The 25542-nt window shown below is 26.5% G+C and overlaps 2 protein-coding genes and 1 long non-coding RNA gene across 9 annotated transcripts; 2 read left to right on the top strand and 1 right to left on the bottom strand.

The window, feature by feature from the left end:
* The first annotated feature begins 383 nt into the window (after nucleotides 1-383).
* LOC108003029 (ribosome biogenesis protein BMS1 homolog) lies at nucleotides 384-5032 on the top strand. 2 transcript variants are annotated; one of them, XM_028669287.2, is made up of 3 exons: nucleotides 384-760; nucleotides 882-1757; nucleotides 1833-5032. In XM_028669287.2, the coding sequence occupies exons 2-3, from the start codon at nucleotides 955-957 to the stop codon at nucleotides 4687-4689; spliced, it is 3660 nt and encodes a 1219-aa protein (XP_028525088.2). In that variant the 5' UTR covers nucleotides 384-760; nucleotides 882-954; the 3' UTR covers nucleotides 4690-5032. The 2 variants fall into 2 exon arrangements, with proteins under 2 accessions (XP_028525088.2, XP_016920576.2); XM_017065087.3 differs by having other exon boundaries at nucleotides 575-790.
* Nucleotides 4811-25137, bottom strand: LOC108003027 (filamin-A). Of its 6 annotated transcripts, none has more exons than XM_062080301.1 (40): nucleotides 24684-25137; nucleotides 22757-23134; nucleotides 21724-21848; nucleotides 21429-21559; nucleotides 21135-21348; nucleotides 20935-21052; nucleotides 20572-20759; nucleotides 20325-20480; nucleotides 20096-20237; nucleotides 19806-20011; nucleotides 18242-19727; nucleotides 18012-18147; nucleotides 17859-17938; nucleotides 17596-17763; nucleotides 13351-13497; nucleotides 13037-13264; nucleotides 12652-12966; nucleotides 12375-12593; nucleotides 11987-12307; nucleotides 10476-10709; nucleotides 10180-10367; nucleotides 9899-10103; nucleotides 9693-9830; nucleotides 9413-9586; nucleotides 9045-9352; nucleotides 8746-8974; nucleotides 8514-8642; nucleotides 8214-8429; nucleotides 7976-8152; nucleotides 7654-7893; nucleotides 7416-7559; nucleotides 7164-7322; nucleotides 6938-7086; nucleotides 6629-6815; nucleotides 6301-6563; nucleotides 6065-6236; nucleotides 5756-5974; nucleotides 5479-5675; nucleotides 5072-5374; nucleotides 4811-4996 (listed from the first exon to the last, which is right to left on the bottom strand). In XM_062080301.1, the coding sequence occupies exons 2-40, from the start codon at nucleotides 23124-23126 to the stop codon at nucleotides 4928-4930; spliced, it is 8850 nt and encodes a 2949-aa protein (XP_061936285.1). In that variant the 5' UTR covers nucleotides 23127-23134; nucleotides 24684-25137; the 3' UTR covers nucleotides 4811-4927. The 6 variants fall into 6 exon arrangements, 4 of the variants coding, with proteins under 4 accessions (XP_061936285.1, XP_061936284.1, XP_061936286.1 ...); XM_062080300.1 differs by having other exon boundaries at nucleotides 24729-25137; XM_062080302.1 differs by having other exon boundaries at nucleotides 10476-10697; nucleotides 24729-25137.
* LOC133666771 (uncharacterized) lies at nucleotides 13987-15005 on the top strand. Its single transcript, XR_009831403.1, has 2 exons — nucleotides 13987-14499; nucleotides 14661-15005. It is a non-coding gene; the product is annotated as an uncharacterized LOC133666771 (long non-coding RNA).
* Nucleotides 25138-25542: the final 405 nt, after the last annotated feature.

The raw sequence follows: 25542 nt of genomic DNA, 5'->3' as shown, positions 1-25542 counted from the left end.
TTGTTCATTTTTACTTCTATAGAGTGATGTAGCGTTGCATTCGGTTAACCAGCTCATTGCCCCGAACACTGAACAACGATCGATCATATCTCCAAATTTTACATCATCGGCTATTGTATGAATTAAAATACCTTTGATCGATGACTTTTCAATCGAAATCTAGAACCGTCTGACCCAAGGGAAATAACGATAACATGAATGATATTCCGTTTTAATATATAAATTCCCTGATCTTTGTTCTTTTGTTTTCAAATGATACAATTCTATCTATAAAAATTTTCAGATCTTCATTCATAAAATTCTTTGAAAAATTGCATTAAATAAAAATAAAATTTAATATTATATCAAAACAGAATACTATAACCATCTAGCGGTAAAAAGATAGTACTAAATGAATAATGTGAAATTTTATAAAATATTTTTCAGTAATATTAAGTCAATAATAAATTTTTCTAACTATTATTGTAATATTTTATTAACAAATGATTAGAAAATATTAGATTATTTTTTTCAAATTATAACTTTTATAATCTCTTTATAATAAACTAAACAGATAAATGAAATTATTCGATAATAAATGTCAATTTTCATAGTCACCACGTGATAAACGTTTATGTCTATATTATTAATATTCCATTGCAAATTATATTATTTATTCACTATTAAAATAATTATATAATATTTTAATACTGAAATATTTTTAAATATTGCATCTTATTAATATACATTAATATATATGAGAAATTTAAGTGCAATGCTAGTAAGTTGGCAATCGAAAGTAAATACTTAAGTAAGAATGTTACCGATAACCTTACATTAAAGTGAAATCTGCAATTACGGAATAATTATTATAATTAATATAGCATTATTTATATTTACAGTATTATATAAGAATTACGACGTGAGATATTATATTTCTGAAGATATATTGTTTATATTTAAAGATATTTAGCGATGTCGCCAAAACAACGGTCAAAGTTAAAAGAAAAGAAAGAACATGTTCAAGAACTCACAGATAAACAAAAAAATCCGAAGGCATTTACATTTAATTCTGCTGTTAAAGCAGAAAGACGTTTTAGACGGAAACAAGATATTGAAACAAAAAAGCAACATATACCATTGGTTGATAGAACGCCTCTTGAACCACCTCCTATTTTAGTTGCTGTTGTTGGTCCTCCAAAAGTTGGAAAATCTTTAGTAATTCAATGTCTCATTAAGAGTTATGTAAAGCAACCATTGACTAATATTCTTGGTCCTGTTACTATTGTTTCTGGCAAAAAAAGAAGAATTACATTCATAGAATGCAACAATGATATAAACAGTATGATAGACATTGCTAAAATAGCAGATCTAGTATTGCTTTTAATAGATGCATCTTTTGGTTTTGAGATGGAAATATTTGAATTTTTAAATATTTGTCAGGTTCATGGTATGCCTAGAATTATGGGTATTTTAACTCATTTAGATTTAATAAAAAATGTTAAGCAATTAAAAAGAATAAAAAAAACATTGAAACAGAGATTTTGGACAGAAGTTTATGCTGGAGCAAAATTATTTTATCTGTCTGGATTAATTCATGGAGAATATTTACGCACAGAAGTAAAAAATTTAGCTAGATTTATTTCTGTTATGAAATTTAGGCCATTAACTTGGCGTAACATGCATTCTTATATTTTGGCTGATAGAGTAGAAGATTTAACATCTCCAGAATTAATTAGACAAAATCCAAAAATTGATAGGACGATAAGTTTATATGGGTATGTAAAAATTTACATTATGTTTTATATATTTTAAATTTTCAATATAAATCTTATATTTTATAATATTTATAGATATGTAAGAGGAATTCCACTAAACAAAGAAACATCTATACATATTCCTGGCTGTGGAGATTTAAAAATTAAAGATATTACTTTCTTACCAGATCCATGTCCTTTGCCAGAAGAATTAAAAAAACGAGCATTAGTAGAAAAGGAACGATTAATTTATGCGCCATTTTCTGGTGTTGGTGGCATAGTATATGATAAAGATGCTGTTTATGTTGAATTGGGTGGTAGTCATTCTTATCAAGAAGAAGAAACAGGTTTGATCGGAGCTTTAATGGATACTCAAGAAACATTAGATCAAAAATTACAACACAGTGAATTACAATTATTTAGTAATGCTATTCCAATAAAATCACAAGATTTAAATGAAGATCTGAATACTTATAGAGAAGAAACAATCATTGATAAAGGCAGAGTTAGGAGGAAAGTTTTATTCCCTGATTCTGAATTACTAGAAAAATCTTCTGACATGTCAAATGATACTGATCAAGAAGATGAAGATGATGAAATAAATAGTGATCAAGAGCAAATAAATGAAGATGAGAATGATGATGATGATATTGAAAATACAAAATTAAATGAAGGAAATGAAAAAATCAAAGAAATGCATGAAAAGAAAGGTACTAAAAGAAAAAATAAAATCTACTTATCTCAAAATGTTAAAAGGAAAAAAAATTCTTTAAATAACATAGAGAATGATATATCTATTATAAAAGAAAATTCAAATGATATAAATATTTATCATTCTTTAAGCAAAGAATCGGATATTTTAATAAATAATAAGATCAAAGAAACTCTCAATCAATTAAATTCAGATTCGGTTAAAATAAAAAAAGAAATAAATAATGAAGATGAAAGTTTTGATGAACTTAGTGATGAAGATTCACGAGATCGATTAGAAATCGATAATTCAGAAGAAGAAGTTAAATTTCGATATGAAGTATCCGAGCAGAAAGAAAATGAAAATATTGAGATTGACAATATGAAAGAAGATAGCGAGATCGAGGATGATGAAGAAATTGAAGATGAAATAAAATGGAAAACAAATCTAATTGAAAAAGCTAAACAAAATTTTGAAAATCATCAACGAAATAATAAAAATCTTATGAAAATTGTTTATGGAGTATTTGATCGAAATTATACGGAAATAGAAGATGAAAAAGTGGAAAATGTCGAACAGGAAGATAATGAAATAGGTGGTATCTTTCGAGTAGTTCAAGAACAACAAAAACAAAAGATACAATTACGAGAGTTACAAAATCAAGAGGAATATATATTTTTCCCTGAAGCTCAAAGGGATTGGTTGAATGAAGAAAATAAAATGCTTGTAATGAATCGTTTTGTAACTGGGAAATGGAAAGAATCTGAAGATGCAGAAGAACTTTTAAAATTAGATGACATAAATGATGAAGAAGTATATGGAGATTTTGAAGATTTAGAAACTGGAGAAAAACATGAAACTAAAATGACAAAAGAATCAAAAATAGATGAAATAGAAGAAAAGAAAAAACTTTTGGAAAAAAAGAAAAAATTGAAAGAGCAATTTGATTTAGAGTATGATAATAGTGAAAGTAAAACATATTATGATGAGTTAAAACTAGAAGTTGAAAGACAAGCAAATCTAAATAAATCAGAATTTGAGGGTATAGATGACAATATAAGAGTACAGTTGGAAGGTTATCGTCCAGGCATGTATGTACGTGTTGAAGTTGAAACTGTACCATGTGAACTTATTACTAATTTAGATCCCACATATCCATTAATTATTGGCGGACTTTTACATGGTGAAGAAAACATAGGATATGTACAAACAAGAATAAAAAAACATCGATGGTATTCAAAGATTCTAAAAAGTAAAGACCCGCTTATATTTTCTGTAGGCTGGCGTAGATTTCAAACATTACCAATCTTCTCTAAATTAGAAGATAATTTGAGAAATAGAATGTTAAAATATACTCCAGAACATGTTGCTTGTATGGCACATTTTTGGGGTCCTATTACACCACAAGGTACAGGAGTTTTAGCAATTCAAGATGTTGCAACTAGAATATCAGGTTTTAGAATAGCAGCAACTGGTTCTATTGTAGAAATGGACAAAAGTACTCAGATTATGAAAAAATTGAAGCTTACTGGTGTTCCAATGAAAATTTATAAGAAAACAGCTTTTATAAAGGATATGTTTAACTCACCACTTGAAGTTGCAAAATTTGAGGGTGCTAAAATAAAAACTGTATCAGGAATACGTGGTCAAATAAAGAAAGCCGTATCAAAGCCAGAAGGATGTTTCCGTGCAACATTTGAAGATAAAATACTTTTGAGTGATATTGTTTTTTGTCGTACTTGGTATAAAGTTGATGTTCCAAAATTTTATAATCCTGTTACATCACTTTTATTACCCCTTGAAGAAAAAAATCAATGGCAAGGAATGAAAACAACTGGACAGTTAAAAAGAGAAAAAAATATTCATATCCATCCTAATAAAGATTCTATGTATACTCCTATTGAAAGAACAACAAAAGTATTTAAACCTTTGTCTATTCCTCGAAGCTTACAAAGAGAACTTCCGTATCGAGATAAACCAAAATTAACGCCAAGTTCTAATAAATACAAACCAAACTTTAAAAATGGCAGAGTAGCTGTTGTACGTGAACCAAAAGAAGCAAATATAGCAAGACTTATGAAAATGATTAAAACCAATTATGCTTATAAACAAAAACAACTTAAAGAAGCTACTAAACGAAGAATCGAAGCACATCAAGCACAAATTGCTGTTGCAGAAGCACGAAAACTCAGCAAACAAAAAGAATTGAAGAAACATGTGTTCAGAGAACTTAGTAAATTGGAAAAGAAAAAAAAGTCATAGTGCAAATTTAATTATAATAATTTTTACAAATGGAGTAATTCTTATTTTTTACAAAAAAAAATTTATTCTATGGTGTATATATACATATGTTATATATTTAGAATAAATAATATATAAGAAATTTGTCTCAAAATATTTTTTTATTGCAAACATTTTAGATAAGTTACAGATTTGTTATATATTATGAAAATATATTATTAGTTCATACAAAATAATAACAACTTTATATGCAATGGCCTTACAATATAGCTTGTGATCCACGCCATGAGGCAATAGTATGATGTCCTGTTGAATAATTATCTCCATTCTAAAAATAATAAAAAGATGTAAAATTCTTTATCATTTTAAATATTTATTTGAATTTTTATTATTTTAACTATACCTGTGTCAACATTAATAATTCATCTTGAGTATCGACAATTTTAACGGGAAATGGAGAACCAGGTACGAGGACGCCTGCCCAACGAACTTCGACTCTATAATCGCCTGGTTCCGTTGGATCATATCGACAAAGTATTATACGATCCTTTTGAGTTTCTCTTTGCATTTCTACTCTAAATGCTCCTTTAGGGCCACGAACTCTCACCGTAAGTTGACCAGCTCCTGCTCCACGAGTATCACAAATGAATCGTGATTGAAATGTTGCTAATACTCCATGTTCAATTCCTGGTCCATAAACTCGAACCTATTATTAAATAAATTATTTTCAATTATTTTCTTGATTCAAATATAATATTTTTAATTGAAAAAAGAAATATTCTCTATAAAGATAAAATTAAAAAAAATTACCTTTGAAGCATCCGGTGCTCCAGAAACACGTAGCGTAAAAGGAGAACCGGGAACATGTTCTCCAGCATACTTAATTGTTAATGCATGGCGTCCAGCTTCTTGAGGTTTTACATTTAATGTAAACGTTGCATCACCGTGATCATATAATTCACAGTAAGCTACTTTATGCGGACCAACACAATGAGCCGTTAATTCACCTAAATATAAAAAAATATTTATTTTTTAACATATATTTGCATAAAAAATAAATATACAATTTTGAAATCATAATACATACCAGGACCTGCACGTCTTGTATCAATAAAACTTCTTATTTCTTGACCGACTATTCCATGTTTTAATCCATCTCCGGAACAAATAACTCGAGATGCATCAGCTGCGTTTGTTACATTTATTTGTAAAGGACAACCTTTCAATTGTCTTCCATTCCAAGATACAGTCATTAAAAGAGGATCGGGAGTTAATGGTATATAACTTGCTCGATAAACGCTGTCTCCTATATAAAATGATAATTAAAGTAAAAAAATATAATCTAAAAAATGAAAGAAATTTTTTATTAACATTAACGAGATAACAATATATTTACCTAAATGTTGTAACATTACATTAAGCTCACTAGTTGGTGAAAAAAGTTGGACTTTTGGTGTTCCTGTACCAGCCTGAGAACCATCTATTGTGAAACTAACTTCCTCTCCACATTTTGCTGATGTTAGTCCTCTTCCTCTTAATAAAACTCGACTTGTATCTTGTATAGGTGTCTAAACAGAGATATTAATTTTCTAAATTAAGTATATGAATTCAATAATATAAATTCAATCTTACCTCTACATCTTGAACAATTACTAATTTTGGAGCACCTGGGAAAGATATACCATTAAAGAATATTTCTAAACGATATTCCCCCCCATTTAATTTTGGTGGAATAAGTTTCAATCTATTATTTGATGTCATTTCAAAAGATAATGTATGATCTCCTATTTTCCCAGTAAGTTCACCAGGTCCAGCTTCAGCAGTGTCAAAACTAATTTTATTTGATGGATGTATTTTTAATCGTCCAACATCATCACATACAGCTGCCCAACCCCCTTAAAAAAGAAATATATTTTCAAAAATTTATTAATATTATTTTTATAATGATAATAATATTAACCGATTACGCGAAGATTTCTTGTATCTATTATTTTTGGATGCCACGGAGATCCTGGAAGTTGTTGACCAGCAGAAACGATTCTAATATCGAATACTCCAGCTTCAGTAGGAATATAAGATACATTCCAAGTACCTGGATTAGCTCCCGCTTCAATAACTGCTTTCGAAACACTATCCGGACCATCTACCTACAAAATGATATAAATGAAATTTAAAAAAATGTAATATAATAAATTAAACATTTTTTTATATAATATATAAATATATTATATTTTAATATATAATAATTTATATATTAATATATAAATACCTGAACTGCCGGCGGACTTCTTGTACCAGTGACAATAAAATGCGCTGTTTTATCTACATGACCACTTAATAAACCTTCTCCCTTTGCACGAGCTTGACCAGCTGCATCAACTGTACATACTAATGGGCTATCTGGTATTGGATATCCGCCTAAATATAAAAATATAAATATAATATAGTTTTTATAAAAGTTAAATATTTTATAATAATATATACATATATCTTACCATATGTAATATTAATCATGTATGTACCAGGTACACTAGGAGAAAATTCAACCATTTCAGCACCATCGTTAAGTGGAGTAACTTGTAATGGAAGCTCTTGACCTAATGGACTTGTTGCTACTACATCCAAATCTGCCATTCCAGCATCTGTTTTTATTACTATAACAATTTATATATTATATATTATACGCTTATAATAAAAATTTCACTTTGAGAAGTTAATTTTTAATTTTATTATTTTAAAATACATACTCTTGAAAACGATATGATCATGTACTGATACTGTCATTGGTCCTAATTCTTGTAGTTTTACTTTAGAAACATCAAAAGCTTGACAAAAAAAAGGTGAACCCAAAACTGGTTTTGTACCTTGTAAAACGTCAATTTTATAAGTACCTGATAAAATCAAAATATTTTAATTATTAAAATTATTATTATTATTAACGTTATAGTATATTATTAACGTTATTTGTGTTTTTATTTTACATACCGACAGTATTTGTAGTAAACTCAGCAAGCAAATTTCCATCTCGATGTTGATAACATCGAACTGGAACTGCATTACCTTGTGGTCCACTGATTACTACATCAAATTCTTTCCCAGGACTTCCTAAAGTTTCAATAGTAAATGATGTTACTTTATTAACGCATGATTGGTATAATCCTAATCCAGTTGCAGTGACTTCTCTACCTCCAGTAGGACCACGAACTGTCAAATCTAATGGACTTCCTACAAAAAATGATATAGCAAATAATATAATTAAAAATAATAAAAAATAATTAAATAAATAAAAATAGATAATATATTATACCCAATATATGAACTTCATTATATTTTATATGAACTTTATGAGGAGCAGCTCGTGTAGGATGGAAAATTATGTCATATTGACCATTTTCTCCCTCTCTAATTACACTATCAACATCAGCACCAGCCGCACGTACATTTACAGTTAATTTTCCAGGACCAGCTTCTTTTGATACAATCACTATAAAAAAATTTTATATTTTAATAGAAATATTTAAAATTATATTTTACAATTTATATACCTGTAATGGTTCCTGGTCGATGACAAACTACATCCGATATTTCTTTAATTGTTACTTTTCCAGAATCGAAAGCTTGAAGTGTTTGAGAACTAATCATTTTATGACCGTCACTGAATATTACGCTGTAAGTACCGACTTGTCGTGTTCGAATTTCTACTCGATATAAATTGGGTGATAATTTCATCAATGTGCATGGAATAATTATACTATCAGGACCTATATTACATATATAATTGAATTTTAATATTACAAAGTGCATTATATAATAATTATATAATAATACGTAAAATACAATTTTACCTGTAACTTCTGCAGAAACAGGTCCTTCTAATCCTGGCATTTCTAAGTCCATGTATGCTGTATTTCCAACACGAATCATAGATGGTCCATCTAACATTGTACTAATAATTGGACATTTAAATGGACTTCCTAGTAAATGATACAAATTTAACATTATTAAATTTATTATTAACTATCGTGATTATTAATCAATAACTAATTTAAAAAAGAAACATTAAAATATTTAACAGACCTGGTACATTATCATCATTGAAACTGATATTAACATAATGAGTACTAGTAGTTTGTGGAACAAATGTTACATCATATAATCCACGAGCACAAGCAACTACTTCAGCTTTAACTGTATTATTCTCTGTGCTCACCACTAATTCTAATGTGCCTTCACCAGCTTCAGCAGCATCAACAGTAAATGTTGTAGCTTGACCTAACAATGCTTCCATAAGACCTGATACATGTACCTATATAAATATAAAATAAATAAAAAATTTTTTAACTAAATTATAAATTTAAACATTTCAAATAAATTACCTTTGTAACATCATAAATATTGCAAGCAAATGGAGATCCTTTTACATGTTCACTGTCAACTAAAATGCTGATATTATGCCTGCCCACTTCTATGGGGACAAAACTGATGTTATATTTTCCATCTACAGGTTCTATTGTAATAGGAAGTGATATGTTTGATGGCGGTGTTACGATTACATCACAATTTGTTGAGAGAGCTTGTGGATCCACAATAAAAGACATTAATTGTTTTACTGCTCCCATTTTTAGATTATGGCCAATAATTATAGCTTGACCTGCACCAACTACTTTACAGCTGAATGGTGAACCTAAAAATAAAAATTGAATTTTTCATATTTAATTTGTACAGCTATGAATTTTTGTTATACCTGGGACAGGTTCTCCATTAAATCGAACACTAAGACTGTGTACAGCAGCTTCTTGTGGTTTAAAATTAACTCTGAACTTTGCATTTCCTTCGCTTTGTACGTAATTCGGTACATTTTTACCATTTACAGCAACAATAATTTCAAGATTACCAGCACCCGCTTGACTAGCATTAACTAAGATTAAAATGCAAGAAAAGATGTAATATATATATTAAAATAATTAATCGATAGATAACATACATAAATCAATATACAAAATAAAATAAAAACTATTACTCACTGCTAAAGAAAACTGGTTTACCAACAATACCACTATTTATATCTGTTACTTTTACTTTATCAGCATTGTAAGCTTTTACTAAAAATGGGCTACCTTCTACATGTAATCCATTTATTTTCACTTCAACACTATGATCGCCTAAAATTTTTATATACTTCTTTGTTTAAATATCTTTGTAATTATTAATCATTTATTTATTTACATACCAACATCTTTAGGTGTGAATCCTGCAGTGTAACATCCTTGACCACTCTGCTTAACATGTATTGGTAAGCTTTCTCTAGTTGGTGAGAGAACTTCTACAGTAGGAGTTCCTAATGATATATCTGCTTCTATTGTAAATGTTGTTAATCGATTTACAGATACTTTTTCAAGCCCTTCTGTTATTATCACTTTTGCTGTATCACTCACCTAATGTTTAATAATAATAAATAATTGTAATATACATATCTCAAATTTAGAAGAAAAAAATAATAGCATTATATACTTGACAACTAAAGGGGCTACCAGGTACATCCTCTCCATTAAATCTTAAATCCACAGTATGTACGATTGGCTCACGAGGCGTGAATGATATTGCATACGTATGTGGTCCTTGAGCTTGAGCAGATGTAGGTACACGACCTCCGTTTACTGTCACTTCTAGATTTCCTGGTCCTGCCTGACTAGTCTCAACTAAAAAAAGAAAAAAAAAAAAAGAAAAAGAAAGAAATCAAAAAATATTTTTCTTTATATATATTTTCTTTATATTTTAATATATTTCAATAATAATAATAATAATACCTAAGAAAGTAACAGGCATTCCAATAACACCATGTTTAGCATCCTTCACTTTAATAGCAGTCACATCATATACTTTGCAGCTAAATGGACTGCCAATCACAGGAACATTCCGATGACTTACTGAAATTCTATGTTCTCCAACTACTCTTGGTGTAAATGCTACACTGCATGTTGTATCTTTGTTGTCAGTGACTTGAGCGGGTACGGCCTGTCCATTGGGTCCTATCAAGTCCGCTGGTTAGTTGTTTAATATAATTTAGTCAGCCAACTACTAGGAGTAGATCACAAGGATACCAAAAGCAAAGAATAGAGTGCAATCTATTATATTAAGTTTTTTCTGATATTAAGATCATTAATTATAATAAGCAATATCTAATTCAAAAAAGCAGTATGTATATATATATATGTATATACAGTATATATATATATAATATATAATAATATGTGTGTACATATATATATATATATATATATATAATATAAGCATATTGTTATGATAGAATTGCATATTTGAAATATGTAAATGTAAATTCAATAAAATATTAGTATACTTATAATGTAATTAAATTCAAATTAATAGATTAATTATTAAAGTATTATATAGGAGTTATATGAAAAAATAATTCAAGCAAAATATATGAAAATTTAAGAATTAAAAATCATAAGAGATCGATTTTTGCATTGTTGATATTAAATTTAATAGCTAAATATTATTCAAATAAATGATTGGCACATTGACTAAAGCAAGACAAATTACTCATTTAAAACCTATAGTTATATGCACTAATGTTTAAGAGTTGAAATAATATTTATTAGCACCATTAAAAGATGACTATCACGCAAAAAATATGTCTTACTAAGATTTAATAATTGATATTAAAATTGGAAAGCGTTAGTAAGTGACTGTTTTAATAATCACATATTAAAAAATAAAATCAACTTTTTTATAATATTTTAAGATGAGCCACAACATGAAAACAAAATAAAAGACTATTTCTATGCAACAATTTTAGAAAATGTTAAGTTAAAACCCACCACCAGTTATATAATCCATTAATTAATTAGAATGAAATTAGTTGTGTTTGAGAAGTCTAGTAATGTCGTAGTCTGAAAGCTGGCCGACCTGCAACAGAGAGAGAATTGCTCTCAAGCTAAAGATTAACAAGACAAACAAACACAAAAAGTAGAACTTCGTGCAAGTTTCCACCATAACTAACAGACAAAATTTATTAATTAAATAACAAATATAATTAAATAGAAGATACAACATAAAAGGTGCTTCAATATATATATATATTGGCAAAATTGATATGCAATAGTTATATGCAAATACTAAATTGAAACAAAGTATAAAAGAATATTGAACAAAGAATATAATGTCTCTGTGAAATTTGTGATATTTGTGCAATAACAACTAGTAAAGATTTTAAATTGAGAAGTATACATGCGGCATACACGTATTAATATACAATTATAAAGAAATATTAATAACAAAAGAAAAATAAACATACCTTCAACATTAACTTCTAAATCTTCCAAGCTACCGGCAACATTACTGATAGTAAGATAACTTTGTCGTCCTAATCCAGCACTGCTTAATGCCTGCCCACTCACTGTTACATGACTATCACCACCTACTCGAGTTATAATTGGGCAACCTGGTACTGTTCGTTTATTGAAGGCTATATTAATTATATGCTCGCACGCTTCAAATGGAACAAAACTAACTGAAAATCGAGCATTTCCTTGTGGCGTGACTTGAGTAGGTATGTTTTGATTACGAGCCGATATCGTAATTTCTAAATTTCCTTCACCAGCTTGACTTGCATCAACTAAAAAAGATGATAAATATTTTAAAAAATATATATTTTATATTTAAAGATTATTTTTAAAACGTACCAGTAAAATGTGTTGGTTGGCCAACACTACCTCTAGCTACAGGACCAATTAATACCTTATCTGCATTGAATGCTTTTGCTAAAAATGGTGTACCATTTACAGCATGGCCATTATATTCAACACTAATTGAATGAATACCAACATCTCTTGGAATAAATTCTGCAGTAAAACCATTTTTTATATCTCCAGTTACCTTGACAGGTAATTCACAATTTGGTCCTAAAATTATTATATGTTGCTATAATATTTAAAAATTTTAATGCATATTCTTACTGACCTTTTACAGAAACTGCAAGTTCTGCATTACCACTACCATCAACACCCATATGAAAATTAGCAGGTTGATCCACTGGAATTAATTCCAGATGATTTAAACTTAATGTTACTCTACTAGTATCAGATACATTACAAATAAAAGGGCATCCTTTCACAGCTTCTCCATTAAATTTTATGTCAATATAATGTGATTTAGCAATTTCTGGTGTAAAAGAAACAAGACAACGTCCTCCTCCAACTACTTGAACATGATTTGGTACTTCTCCTTCATTTATAGAAATTTCAAGTTGTCCTTCACCAGCAGCACTAGCATCAACTATAAAATTAACAAAAATCAAGCACTTATACACATTAAAATTTTTCTTCTACAAATTATCTTTAATTACCTCTAAATTGGCAGGCATGTCCTACAACAGCACTGGGGACATCAGTAACTTGAATCAAACTGCTGTTGTATACCTTAGCAACTAGTGGTCCTGCCGGTAGCTTTTGTCCAGCAATGGTTACTTCTACAAGATGACTACCTACTTCTATCGGAGTGAATTCAACACGAAATTCTCCAGATCTTCCTGATACTTCATCAATTTTTGCCTGTATATATCTTTTAGAAGGTGCTAGAAATATAATTATATTTTAATTATAAAAAAACTAACAACGATTTCAAGTGTAATAAAATTAATATTTATAAATAGATACTTACTTATAATTTGTACATCAATTTCATTACTATTAAAGCCAAGAGCAGAAAGTTCAAAAAATGCTGGACTACCAGCAGGAACCAATCTTATGGAATCTCCAATCACTGACATTTTTGGTACTGGCATAATGCCCACACGCCAGGGTGACCCTATTAATTGATAATTTAGTCAAATATTAACTGTATATGCAATTAAATAATAAGATTATTAATATGCATTAAAGTATATGGAATGTGAATTATAGAAATTATGACAATTATTATATTTTATATAAATATATATATATATATATATATAATATTAAAATATAACAATTTTTAAATTACAAATAATTTTTAATATAATGCATTCTATTTTTTTAAATAAGTAATTTATTTAAAATATGTATATAAAATGTATATAATAAAATATATATATCGAATAAAATTTTAAATTAATAGCAATACAACATGATTCAAACCAGCTGCTTTTTAATTTTTGAAGATATTTTGTATAAGGAAACATAGTTATTAACAAGTATAAAAATAATTTTCATGAATTTTGGGCAAAAATAACATTGTAGAAAAAATAACAGATTAACTATATTTAAATTTGATAAAAAAGTAGTTATTTATTTTAATCTTATAGAAATACGAAAAATTGGATTACCTTTATTATTTTAAATTTTAAACTAAACCTGAAAAACTCTAAAAAACTTAAAAAAAAAAATTTAGAATTCAATTATATTGTAAATATATTAAATTCAAAAATATAGAAAATGGAACACATGAATCAAATCTATCAGTCAATAATAGAGTTCCATTATGGAATACACTTCGATCTCGGCCATAAGTATGAACAGATAGGTATTGAATGTTTTCACAGTCGTTCGTGCACTAATTCGATTAGAGTTATTTTATTTTTATTGAAAACTAATTGCAAATGATTCCTTTGAAAATTCATTTTGATATAATTTTAAAACTATAAAAACAAAGAACAAATTAAAATTCAAATAATCGAGAAAATTAAAGAATTTTATAGTTTCGATTTCTTGATGAAGAAACGTCAGCAAGTCGCGATTCACGATAGACACACAGTCAAGAGACGGAACGGGTGTAACTGCTACTACTGGATTGCTGCTTAGGCCCAAAATCAGGGCCGTATGTTTCTTGGTATATATAGACAACAATTTTTTATTATATTTTTTTTTGCATATATTTAATTTTACATTAATTTAAATTAGATTTTTATAGATTCTTATTTATATTTGATGATTTTTTATTTAAAAAAATACATTACTTTCATTAGAAATTAATTTTATAATATAAATCAGTATAGGGCCTTAAATGGACACGATACGACTATGTTCTCCCATCCGTTTCTTGCTCGTTCAACCGGCTATGGTGTATACGTTCGCAGGATACCTGATCTGCGTATTTCGATACTTTAAGGTCGGCCACAAATAGAAACTTCACTGTTTGTATTCAATGTGAAATTATTTTAAAATAATTATCAAAAAGTGTAACTCTATAAAATTAACATCAGTCAATAATTATCTGATATCAAAAAAGTGCAATATTTTAAGTATCGCGATTCAATTTTATAATTTTAATTTTATACTATTCAATGTTTTACTATACTAAATAAATATTAGAATGCAATACTTAAATGTATGTAAGGAATGTGGCTTTCATACATTATAATTCCATGACGATCAAGTTCGTTCGACTTTTTCTTTAAACAAACTCCATAGTTTCTGAGGTATTGGTAATTTTGCATTTTCATATTTTATAATTCATCATATAGAAATTCTATTTTAATATATATTTTTAGTATACATTTCTTATAATAGGTTAATTTGAAATTGAATATTTTAATATAATTTATAATATTTTATTAATTTTCATTATATTCTGATTTACATAAAAAATATGAAGTTATATATATAAAGAATAGAAAAACAATTTTAATAATAACTGACATCTTTTATTTGCTTTAGCCTATTAATGTTATTATTTGCACTGTTTTTTTTTAATTTCAAATTATTTGCACTACATTCTTAATAAGAGTTATATTGAAGGGACTATGGTTGAATCGCTGCATTCTCCGACGTAACGGGTCATACGGAAGGGAATTCGTTATAAGATTTAAAAAATTTTTTCGGTAATTATTATTAATCCACATAAATACAACTAATAAAAAATAAAGAAAAAAATTTTTTAAATTTGATAATATTGCGATCACTAAAACATTACTTATATAATAATAAATTAAAATTAATATAATTTAATGCATGACTATACATTTTTGCATAAAAGTAATATGTTACATAAAAGTTTCAGTGATAAAATAGTACAAATTTTTTAAAAATACAAAAATAAAATAATAATAATAAAAAATAAATAAATAATAATGATTCATATTTATTGATTTTATTATTTTCTAAATTTTTGAAAATAAATAAAAGAAAATAAATAAAAAAGAAATTTGATATTTGGAAACATATTATACTTTTCTATATAAGTTCAATTTCTTATTTTCTCAAATTATAAAATTTAAAGTTTTTAAGTATTAATTTTCTTTTGAATCTCTAATAAAAATAATATATTGACTTTTTTTATAAATAAAAATTTTTTTTCTAATGTCAATTAATATATATATGATTGAAATTTTCAAATTTAATACATATTCTAATAATTTTCATGCATTATTTAAATTTCAAAAATTGTATATACAAAATATTATATTTATATATATATTTCTTCATATTTATTTATATATATTTCAAGATTAATTCAAATAATAGATTTATGAAAAAAAGAATTGAATAAAAAATAAAATAATTATTTTATGTGCAGCAAAATTATAATTATTTCACATACTATCTATAAAATAGAAACGATAGCAAATATTTTTTTCTCGATAAATAATAACGGTACAAGGTATTGTATTTGATATTATTAATGATTGCATAAAAATAATATATATATATATGTATATATATAATTATATATATAAATTATTATTTTTATTTAAATAGTATCAAAAAATTTTTTAATTGTGTTGAAGAAATAAAAATATATTTTGTTTTATGCAATTAATTATAATTATTTACGTCATTTTGTTTAATTAGCGTAAATTTTAATATTTCAAAAATTATATTCATTATAATTAAATTATGTGCAGTTATATGAATTTAAATTTATTTTTATGTAGGAAGAAACCAACTATCTTCTAACCAAATACGTCTACAAGCATATAAAGACTTTAGTGACCACACCTACATTTTTATAATATTTTTTTTTAATTAATGAAATCATATAAATCTTTTTTATTAATTTACAAAACATTAATATTTGATACGTAAAAAAATTTGTTTAAATAAAATTTAAAATTTATTTAAAAATATTAAATAATATAGATCTTATCAATAAATAATAAACTTTTAAATATTTTTTTTACTTTTAAATGTTAATCGTATCTTTTTTTTTAATTTGAAGAATTATTATAATCTTTAAAATAATATAAGAAAAATATCCAAATGATTTTTATAATATTGATAGACCACATGTAATGTATAGATTTACTTAAAGTTTCATTTATGATAACTTCATTTTCAATCTATTTATTCCATTGATTCTAATTAGAAATGAATAAAAATAAATTTTTAATTATCTAATTCTATTTATTATCTAATACAATTGTATGATATTTTATTGTAAAAATAGAAAATTATTTAAATAAGAATATTATTCATTATACTTAGACAACAATTTAGACAATAAATGAAAGGAAAAAAGTCAAGAAGGAAAGGAAATGATGACGTTGTATATGTGTCAGTGGAACATCACGTGGATGCGTGAAATCGCAAGTCAATGACCTGATCAATAATCTGTTGATTCGAATACGCATGTATTATATATGATATATGAAAATAAAACAAAAAATTAAGTATAATTTTCATTCAAAATCCAGATAATATTTTTTTAAAATTTATTTACCGAATATTAATTTAAAAAAAATTCAAACAATACATTCTGAATATTTTATTAAAATAGATTGAAAAAATTAATTGTTCAAAAATAATACTATTATTCCAAAAAATTATTTTCATTAAATATTTTAGATTCAAAAATATATACAATTTTATTTTATATTCTATATTATTTTCGAAATTTTTATATTGAATTTATTTTTTTAAAGTTATTGCAATGCATGAAGTAAATAAATTTTCATAATAAAGTAACATCAAATAAATGGAGACTTACCAGGAACAATTTCACCGTTGAATGTCATTTCTACGAGATGTACAACAGCTTCATGAGGTACAAATGATGCCAAAAATCGTTGACTGCCCAATGCTCTAACAAAACTAGTTACATGACCACCATTTACAAGGATTTCTAGATTTCCAGATCCGGCATTGGATCCATCAACTATAAAATATTAAAAACATATATTGATATAAGTTTGTTTTATTTTCAAATATGTATTGTTTTATTTTATAATAAATATAATTTTATATACATACTTTCAAATTCTACTGGTTGATTGACAACACCATTCGGAATGTTTCCAACTTGAATAGCATGAGCATTATATGCTTGTGATCTGAAATAAGAAAGAATTCAATTTTAAATTTGAAATGATTATATTTTTGTTCATAACTTAAATAATTATGAACCTGAAAGGTGAGCCTTGAATATGTTGACCATTTACTAAAATTTGAATAATATGTTCTCCAACTTCTTGAGCGGTTATTGAATATGTTAAACCTCGAAGAGTTGATTTTTGTACTGGAATTATTTTGCCACTTGGACCTAAACTCGCATATAAATATATAAATATATATATAAAAATATATAATATATCATATTATTACGTAACACAATACTATATAATAAGAAAACTTACCACAAACATTAACAGTGACTTTATTCGTATCTATACTTTGATCGATTGTAAAGGTAGTTGGTCTATGAATCGGTAATGTCTCTAATGCACTTCCAGTTACAAATTCGTAATTCCTATCTTGTGTTGATGAACTAGAAATTACATTATTAAAATACCGTTCATGAACTCCATCTGTGATATCCATATTTTTATAATAATTATTATTTTTATTTTTAAGAATTCCATGCGTTTGCGTGCGAATATTGTGATTTTCATTGTTATATTTTTGAGACATGTTGTATTCTGAGGTTGAAACTTTCTGAATCAAATTGGAAGAATTATTATGAGTTTGCAAAATGTTTTTCGAACTGTAATCTTGTTTATAATTGTTATTAAAATAATTTGAATTATTTTCCACCATAGCAGAATTATTAGTTAAATTAGCAAGGGATTCTAAACTACCGTAAGATAATAAAGATTTTGTTTTTTCTATAGCATCCCATGAATCTCTTCTAGATGTTCCACCAACCATCGAAGATACTCTAACATTACTACTGGTATCAACTGTTCCATTATCTGTAAAATCTTTCCTATTATAACTATTATCTCTGTCGTTGTTTCTTGGACTGAAACTTCTATTGACAGGACTTTGTGTCGCGCTTCGATATGCCATTGAATTTCGATCTGGAGACCGAGATCTCTTTAAGGATCCCGAACTATAAATTTCTCGTGATTCTTTAATAACTGGTGAGTATCTTGAGCCATGTATTGGACTTGGATTTGGAGATCGAGATGTACTTGTTGTATTGGATGTATAAATATCTTTAGATTCTTTCATAAAATTAGGACTTTGTGCAGTTGGAGATCTTGAATGATTATATGTAGTAGAATAAATTTCTTTCGTATCTTTAATCATAGATGGACTATGAAGATTTCGTGAAATTGGACTATTACTATGACTTGGAGATCGAGTATGATTGATCGAAGTTGATGTATGATACGTCGAACTAGAATTTTCCAAATAATTCGATGTTTTATAAGCAGAGGTAGTTTGATGTACAGGAGAATATTCACGTATATGTTGAGTTGGGCTAGATAATTTATATGTATTGGGAGAATAAGATTTCTGCTTGAGAAGAGGACTTGATCGATCAGCTTCCATTGAAACATTTAAATCATTCATTCGCCTTTCCAGTGAAGATAATTTTGTTTTATCGAAACTAGATTCTTTTGATCTTTTTGATCCTTTTTGAGTTCCCACTCGAATCGAAAATGGAGAACCTCTAACATCAGAACCATTAAAGTATATATAAACTCTGTACTTTCCAGATTCTGATGGAACAAATGAAACTCGATATTGCATGTGTCTAGAATTTTCCATTCTAAAAGGAATTGATTGTTTATCATGAACTAAATCTATTATTACGTCGCCAAGACCTCCAGTTCCTGTTGCATCGACAGTAAATGAAAATGGTTGTCCGGGTAAAGCACCCTCCGTATCCAATAGCTATAAATATTTATCGAATATGATAGACATTTAAGGAAATAAATGAGAATATATATATATATATATAATAATCGATACCTTTATTCCATTAGGATCAAATACAAAACATGTAAATGGGCCACCTTGTATATGATTTCCTTTATGCGTTATTGCAATACTCCATTCTCCCGTTTCATCAGGTTGAAAGGTTGCAGTGTGTACTCCATCGTTTTCTTTAACAGGGCACAATAGTGATCTTCCAGTAGGTGACCACGCAGTAACATCAATGCCATCATGACTAGTTCCTAAAAATATAATTTTATAAATAATTTTTTATTTATTTCAATATGTATATATATAATTATCATATAATTGACTAGATATATTACCGTAACTATTGACTAGAACTTCAACGATAGATCCTATAGCGCAAGGATCCATACCAGGTGATTTGATTTTGGTTAAGGGAGGTAAAACTCTGAAATAATAGGGACATCCATCTACTAATTCTCCGTCATTATATACCATTAACTGTAATGCAAACAATAACGAATTTTGTGTATCAATTTATTTAAATGATATGCTATACATAATGTATCTAGAATTGTAAAATTAAACCTTATGCATTCCAACTTCTATAGGTATGAAAGTTCCTTTTCCATGAACTCCATTCCATGTTAATCTACATTCTATCCGTCCGCTCGGACTTATTACCTCACCACGTACTTCTCTCGTATTTACTTCTTTGGTAAGAATTTCTAATTTGAAATGCGCCTAAATAATGAACAGAAATTTTGTTAATATATGTAGAATACTTTAAAAAATTGAGTGAAAAAATTTCTTAATTATTCATTATCCAACTAACCGGCTGTTGCACTCTTGCAGAAGTGCTATCAATATGAACAACAATTTGTTTGCTTGTTTGAGGGCGAGGCTTTACCCATTGAAAACATGCTGCATATGCCATAACGCCTAAATGTTCTACATTTTGATCTGCCATATCTTTTGCTTTAAGAATAGGTTCTACACCTAATTTTTTGCCTCCATCAATACCTTTCAGAGAATATAAAATAAATAAAATTCTTTATTTTATACATTATATATATATATATATATATATATATATATGTGTGTGTGTGTGAGAGAGAAAAAAAATAATTTTATAAATTGATATTTAAATACAAAATATATGGTAATAAATAATGATCTAAATGCATATCATAATTACCCATTTGTATATTATGTTCCCACATGGATGAATCGATGTCGATTTTATCATAAGCAGGAGCAGATCCTCCTAAATTCCTGACAATACTACATAAAGTTCTGCCATCATTCCAATCAGTCTGTAGAAAACGATTCAAACTTAATAGAAAAATTTTTTAATATGATCTCATATGTAAAGAGGAGTAAGAAATATTTATTTACTGTAAAGTTTTGTACTGGATGATGAGATAATTGAGAATTAACCCATCGTAATGTTGCATGAAAACCTGGTGAACCTTCCTTCATGAAGTACGATAAGTAGGTCATTCCCGATAATTCATCCAAATATGGCGATGCAAGATATTCTGGTTCCAGTACCATAGGTATGTCGAATTCACGTTTTGAAATCTCCATAGCTTTTCGGCAATTGTAAACGCTTGATATGAAATTTTTATGGAATGTTTAATTTTCAATTTGTGAAATGATTTTAAAAAGATCAAAATTTTCCGAATATACCTATCATTCGGATCAAGCCGTCGCCAATGAGGAAATAGTCCTGGTTGACAATAATCAAGTAAGGCACTTAGATATACACCAGAATTCCAATCTGTAGTAAAATTATTGACTCTACATTCTGGCAAAACTGTCTGTAAAATAAATCAAAATAAAATAATTTCTAATCTTCTTAATTTATAAAATTTATATTTTATACATATTTTTTAAAATATATGTATGTATATTATAATTATATAAAACATATAATATAAATTTACGATATAGCAAGGTTACTCATATAATTACGTATACTGACCTTGAGCCATGCCAGCATAAGTTTCCTTGGAGGGAACTTGGACTTGCCTATTTGGTATCTTACAATGAGTGACCATATCAGTCCAAGAATTAGTTTCAAATTACCATTGACGATGTCTACATTACCTATGAAAAAAGAATTTAAGGATAAAATATTTAAATTAATTATATTTTTCTATCAAAAAAGAAACTTTTATAATTTTTTATAATCTATCTATAATCAAAGTTTCTTTATATGCTAATTTTTATTACATATTCGGATTTATTAAGAATTAAATTAATTGTTATTATAGTATATTAATTAAAATAGAATAATTGTATAATAGTACTAGATTATGATCTTATAATCACTCAGAATTCACAAAAAGGCAATGATTTCGGAATTTGATTTGCAAAAAATATAAAAACTATATTATTTATTGTGAAAAATAACATTAATTAAAATAACTTTTATTATTATTACTTTATTAAAATATTTAGGAATATAATTATAATTAAATAAATTATTATAATCTAGAAATAGTACTAGAAATATTATTAAATGTAATGTATTGTCTATAATACTACCAAATGAAATATTAATGATTAATTTAAAATAAGTTTATAATAACTTTAAAATAATATTAGCGACGATTTTCTATATTTATTATCGTAATATGACTCATAATACATGAAAGATACAAAATATATGTATATGTATATATATATATATATATATATATATATATATATATATATATATTTATCAAGTAATCTTTTATATACATATTGAACAAAATAATTTTTTAATTATTGTTTTTAATTGCTTAATATTTTATATAAAAAAATATATTTTATATAATTTATGTGTAAAATACATTTATAATGTAATAATTAATTAAATCAATCAAGTTATTATTATAATATATAATAATATAATAAATCATTTATTAAATAATGCAGTAAGATCCTTGAAAGTATTTATATATTTATGTATAATTAATATTAATATTTATATATAAGTAAAATATAAATAATAAATATTATAACATTACCGATATTAACAAGTTTTACACCGTCAGCTTCGATAGCTTGAAGAGCTGTTGAAACATTTTCTAAATGATGATGTTGATTTGCAGGTCTGGGATTCCATCGAGGTAAACGTCGTTTAGTAAGTACTTCGACGAGAGCACAAAGTCGTGTACCGTCCCGAAAATCTTCAACAAGATCGATCACAGGACTGTTTGCAGTATCAACTGCGTGTTTTAAGTGCTCGTTCACCCAATTTCGGAAAGTATTCGCTTGAATTTCTACCCATAGATCTTCATGTCCTTTGATAGGCATTCCTTTCGCTGCTGTACCTTCAGCAGATCGGGCTACTAATCCCACCAATTCTTCCGGTCGTAATTGTTCGGTCGATTCCATTTTTATTTCTATTTTGTAATATTATATTATATAATATAATAATATAATATAAATACAATATAAAATTTTTTCTTATTATCGATTTAATATTGATAGATATTATTGATAGATAAAAGATGTAACTGTGTTCAAGTGAAATAATAATAATATCAAAATAATTAAATGATCCATAGATCAAGTGATCTAATGAATAATAGAAAATATATTATATACATAATTAAGATAAAAGATCAATAAAACGATAAATTGCATATTATGATATTTCTTGAAGATAATGAGATTAATTTCTCACGTAAAAAATTTATTTATTTATGCTATTAAGAAAATTTTTTATGATGAAAGTATTGATAATATTTAATAATTAATGAAATTTAATACATATATAGTTTGCATCCCTTAAAATAGATAATTAACGTTCTGTTACTTTATTCGAATACATTAAATCTTTTACAGTTACAGTCAAGAGAAAGGAAACAAGAAAGCGTAGAAATAATATTGTAGTTCAACCATTCTTTTTTTATAATCTTATCTGCGAAAAATACAGACAATCAAACTATTACATCGTTAGATTATTAATATGATATATTAATATAACATCAATTACACGTGTCACAAGAATTAGTTTGTTACGTTACATTATGTTATGACATCACTATGTCTCAAAACCTTGTCCAACCAGTGAAGCTTGCGTAAGTGTGTAAAAATTTTTCACTGAAGTAAGCAAACAATTGCATATTATGATACAATTGAAGTTGATGAACAATGTTATTGATCACTATTTTTTATTATTTGATTTCATATTAATCGAAAAATTTAATTTAATTTAAGAATTTAATTTAGGAATTTAATTCTTTTGGAGATATATTAATCATACCACAATATTTGATTTCAAAAGAGAAATATAACATAAATAAAACAAATAAAATTAAATTTACCGAATAATACACAAAATAAAATATTTAAAATAATTTTTAAATATTTACCATAATAATTTTTTATTCAAAAAGTATTTAATGAATAAGAATCATTTATATTTGATATATATGATGTTATAATTAGATATTATATTGTATTATTATATTAGAAAAAATTAATTAAACATGAGAACTATGATTTTTTTTATCATTTCGTGGAAAACATTAATAAAGTGCAAATAATAATATCGACATTACATATTTGTATCTATAAAAGAAATTCATTTTTTTTTGCACTTTCACTTTATTTACAATTTTTTTAATTTTTTTATTATCTGTTGCTTTTAAATGTTTTAATCAAATAAACTTTATAATCAATCAAAATTATTATAAGATAATAGATTTTATTTTTTGGAATATAAATTATAAATTTTACAAAAGAATTCATTGATTGGTCAATAATCAATGAATTGACCAATCAGAATCTTCATCGAAAGAGCGCGATTTGGGATAGGTTTATTCAAAGAATACACAAAAGTATAATTTCATATATTAATATGCAAAAAACTTGAATATTAGAAATGACATTTAATTTTGTTGAAGTAATTGTTTTAAAAACAAATTATTTTATATATTCACTCACACAACCAAAGACGTAAGAATGTTTGGTATGTGAACTGATATTTACGTCGTTGTTTTGCGAAGCAATCTCCTGGATATGGACTCTCAAGAAATCGTTTCTCCAATATTCCATACAGTTTACACGATTTTCCTTTCAAAGACTTGTTTCACTTGTTAACAGAACTAGAACGAATTTTAATGTGATAGTATACTATCCAAGAAACGCCATTTTTGGACATCGAAGATTTTTGAATCGTACTATTGTCGATGATTGTTGTTCGACGCGCGTGAGCTCACTGAACTAACATGAAAATCCCCTTCTTCTTCACAAGTCAACACAATCGCTTTCTGAAACCGTTGGAACACACAATTGTAATGAATACAAACATGTATCTATCTAATTTCGGACCCTACGCTTTATAATGTACTATAAAAATTAAATAACATATGTTAATTAAAACGAGAATATATTAAAAGAAAATATGTCATTTCTTTCCTAAAACAATATAAATTAAAAGTAATTAAAAACAAAATTATTCAAACATTATATTCAAACATCTTATTTATTTTGGTTTAATACACTACTGAAATCCAACTAACTAGAATTACGCAAATTATTCCGCAAGGTGGTGGCACCTGTCGGATTGGAAATCGAATGGTAGCATATCTACAGGCGTATGGATAAATAATGTTTTAGAATATATTCGTACATATATATATATATATGTATGTATTTATTGTTATACAAGGATTTCTCTTTCAAAAATTTTTTAAATAATGCAATTAATAGTTATAAGTAATATAAGAAAAAGAAATTTCAATGATTGGAATTGAATGTGTTTCAATATTTCTTCATCGGGTATTGAAATCTCCAGATATTC

Source organism: Apis cerana, linkage group LG10 (genome assembly GCF_029169275.1).
Source record: "Apis cerana isolate GH-2021 linkage group LG10, AcerK_1.0, whole genome shotgun sequence".
Lineage (NCBI taxonomy): Eukaryota > Metazoa > Arthropoda > Insecta > Hymenoptera > Apidae > Apis > Apis cerana.
This window is presented reverse-complemented; position numbering and strand designations above follow the sequence as displayed.

Bases quoted from the DNA above. Each gene is read 5' to 3' on its own strand.
- LOC108003027 (XM_062080301.1), bottom strand. From the start codon at position 23,126: ATGGAATCGACCGAACAATTACGACCGGAAGAATTGGTGGGATTAGTA. The intron at 20,760-20,934 runs GTAATTATGATA...ATTCTCTGAAAG, and splicing joins GGAACATAATATACAAATGG to GTATTGATGGAGGCAAAAAA. The intron at 8,975-9,044 runs GTAATTTATTTG...ATATTTATATAG, and splicing joins ATATTTATGATGTTACAAAG to GTACATGTATCAGGTCTTAT.
- LOC108003029 (XM_028669287.2), top strand. From the start codon at position 955: ATGTCGCCAAAACAACGGTCAAAGTTAAAAGAAAAGAAAGAACATGTT. The intron at 1,758-1,832 runs GTATGTAAAAAT...TAATATTTATAG, and splicing joins AGGACGATAAGTTTATATGG to ATATGTAAGAGGAATTCCAC.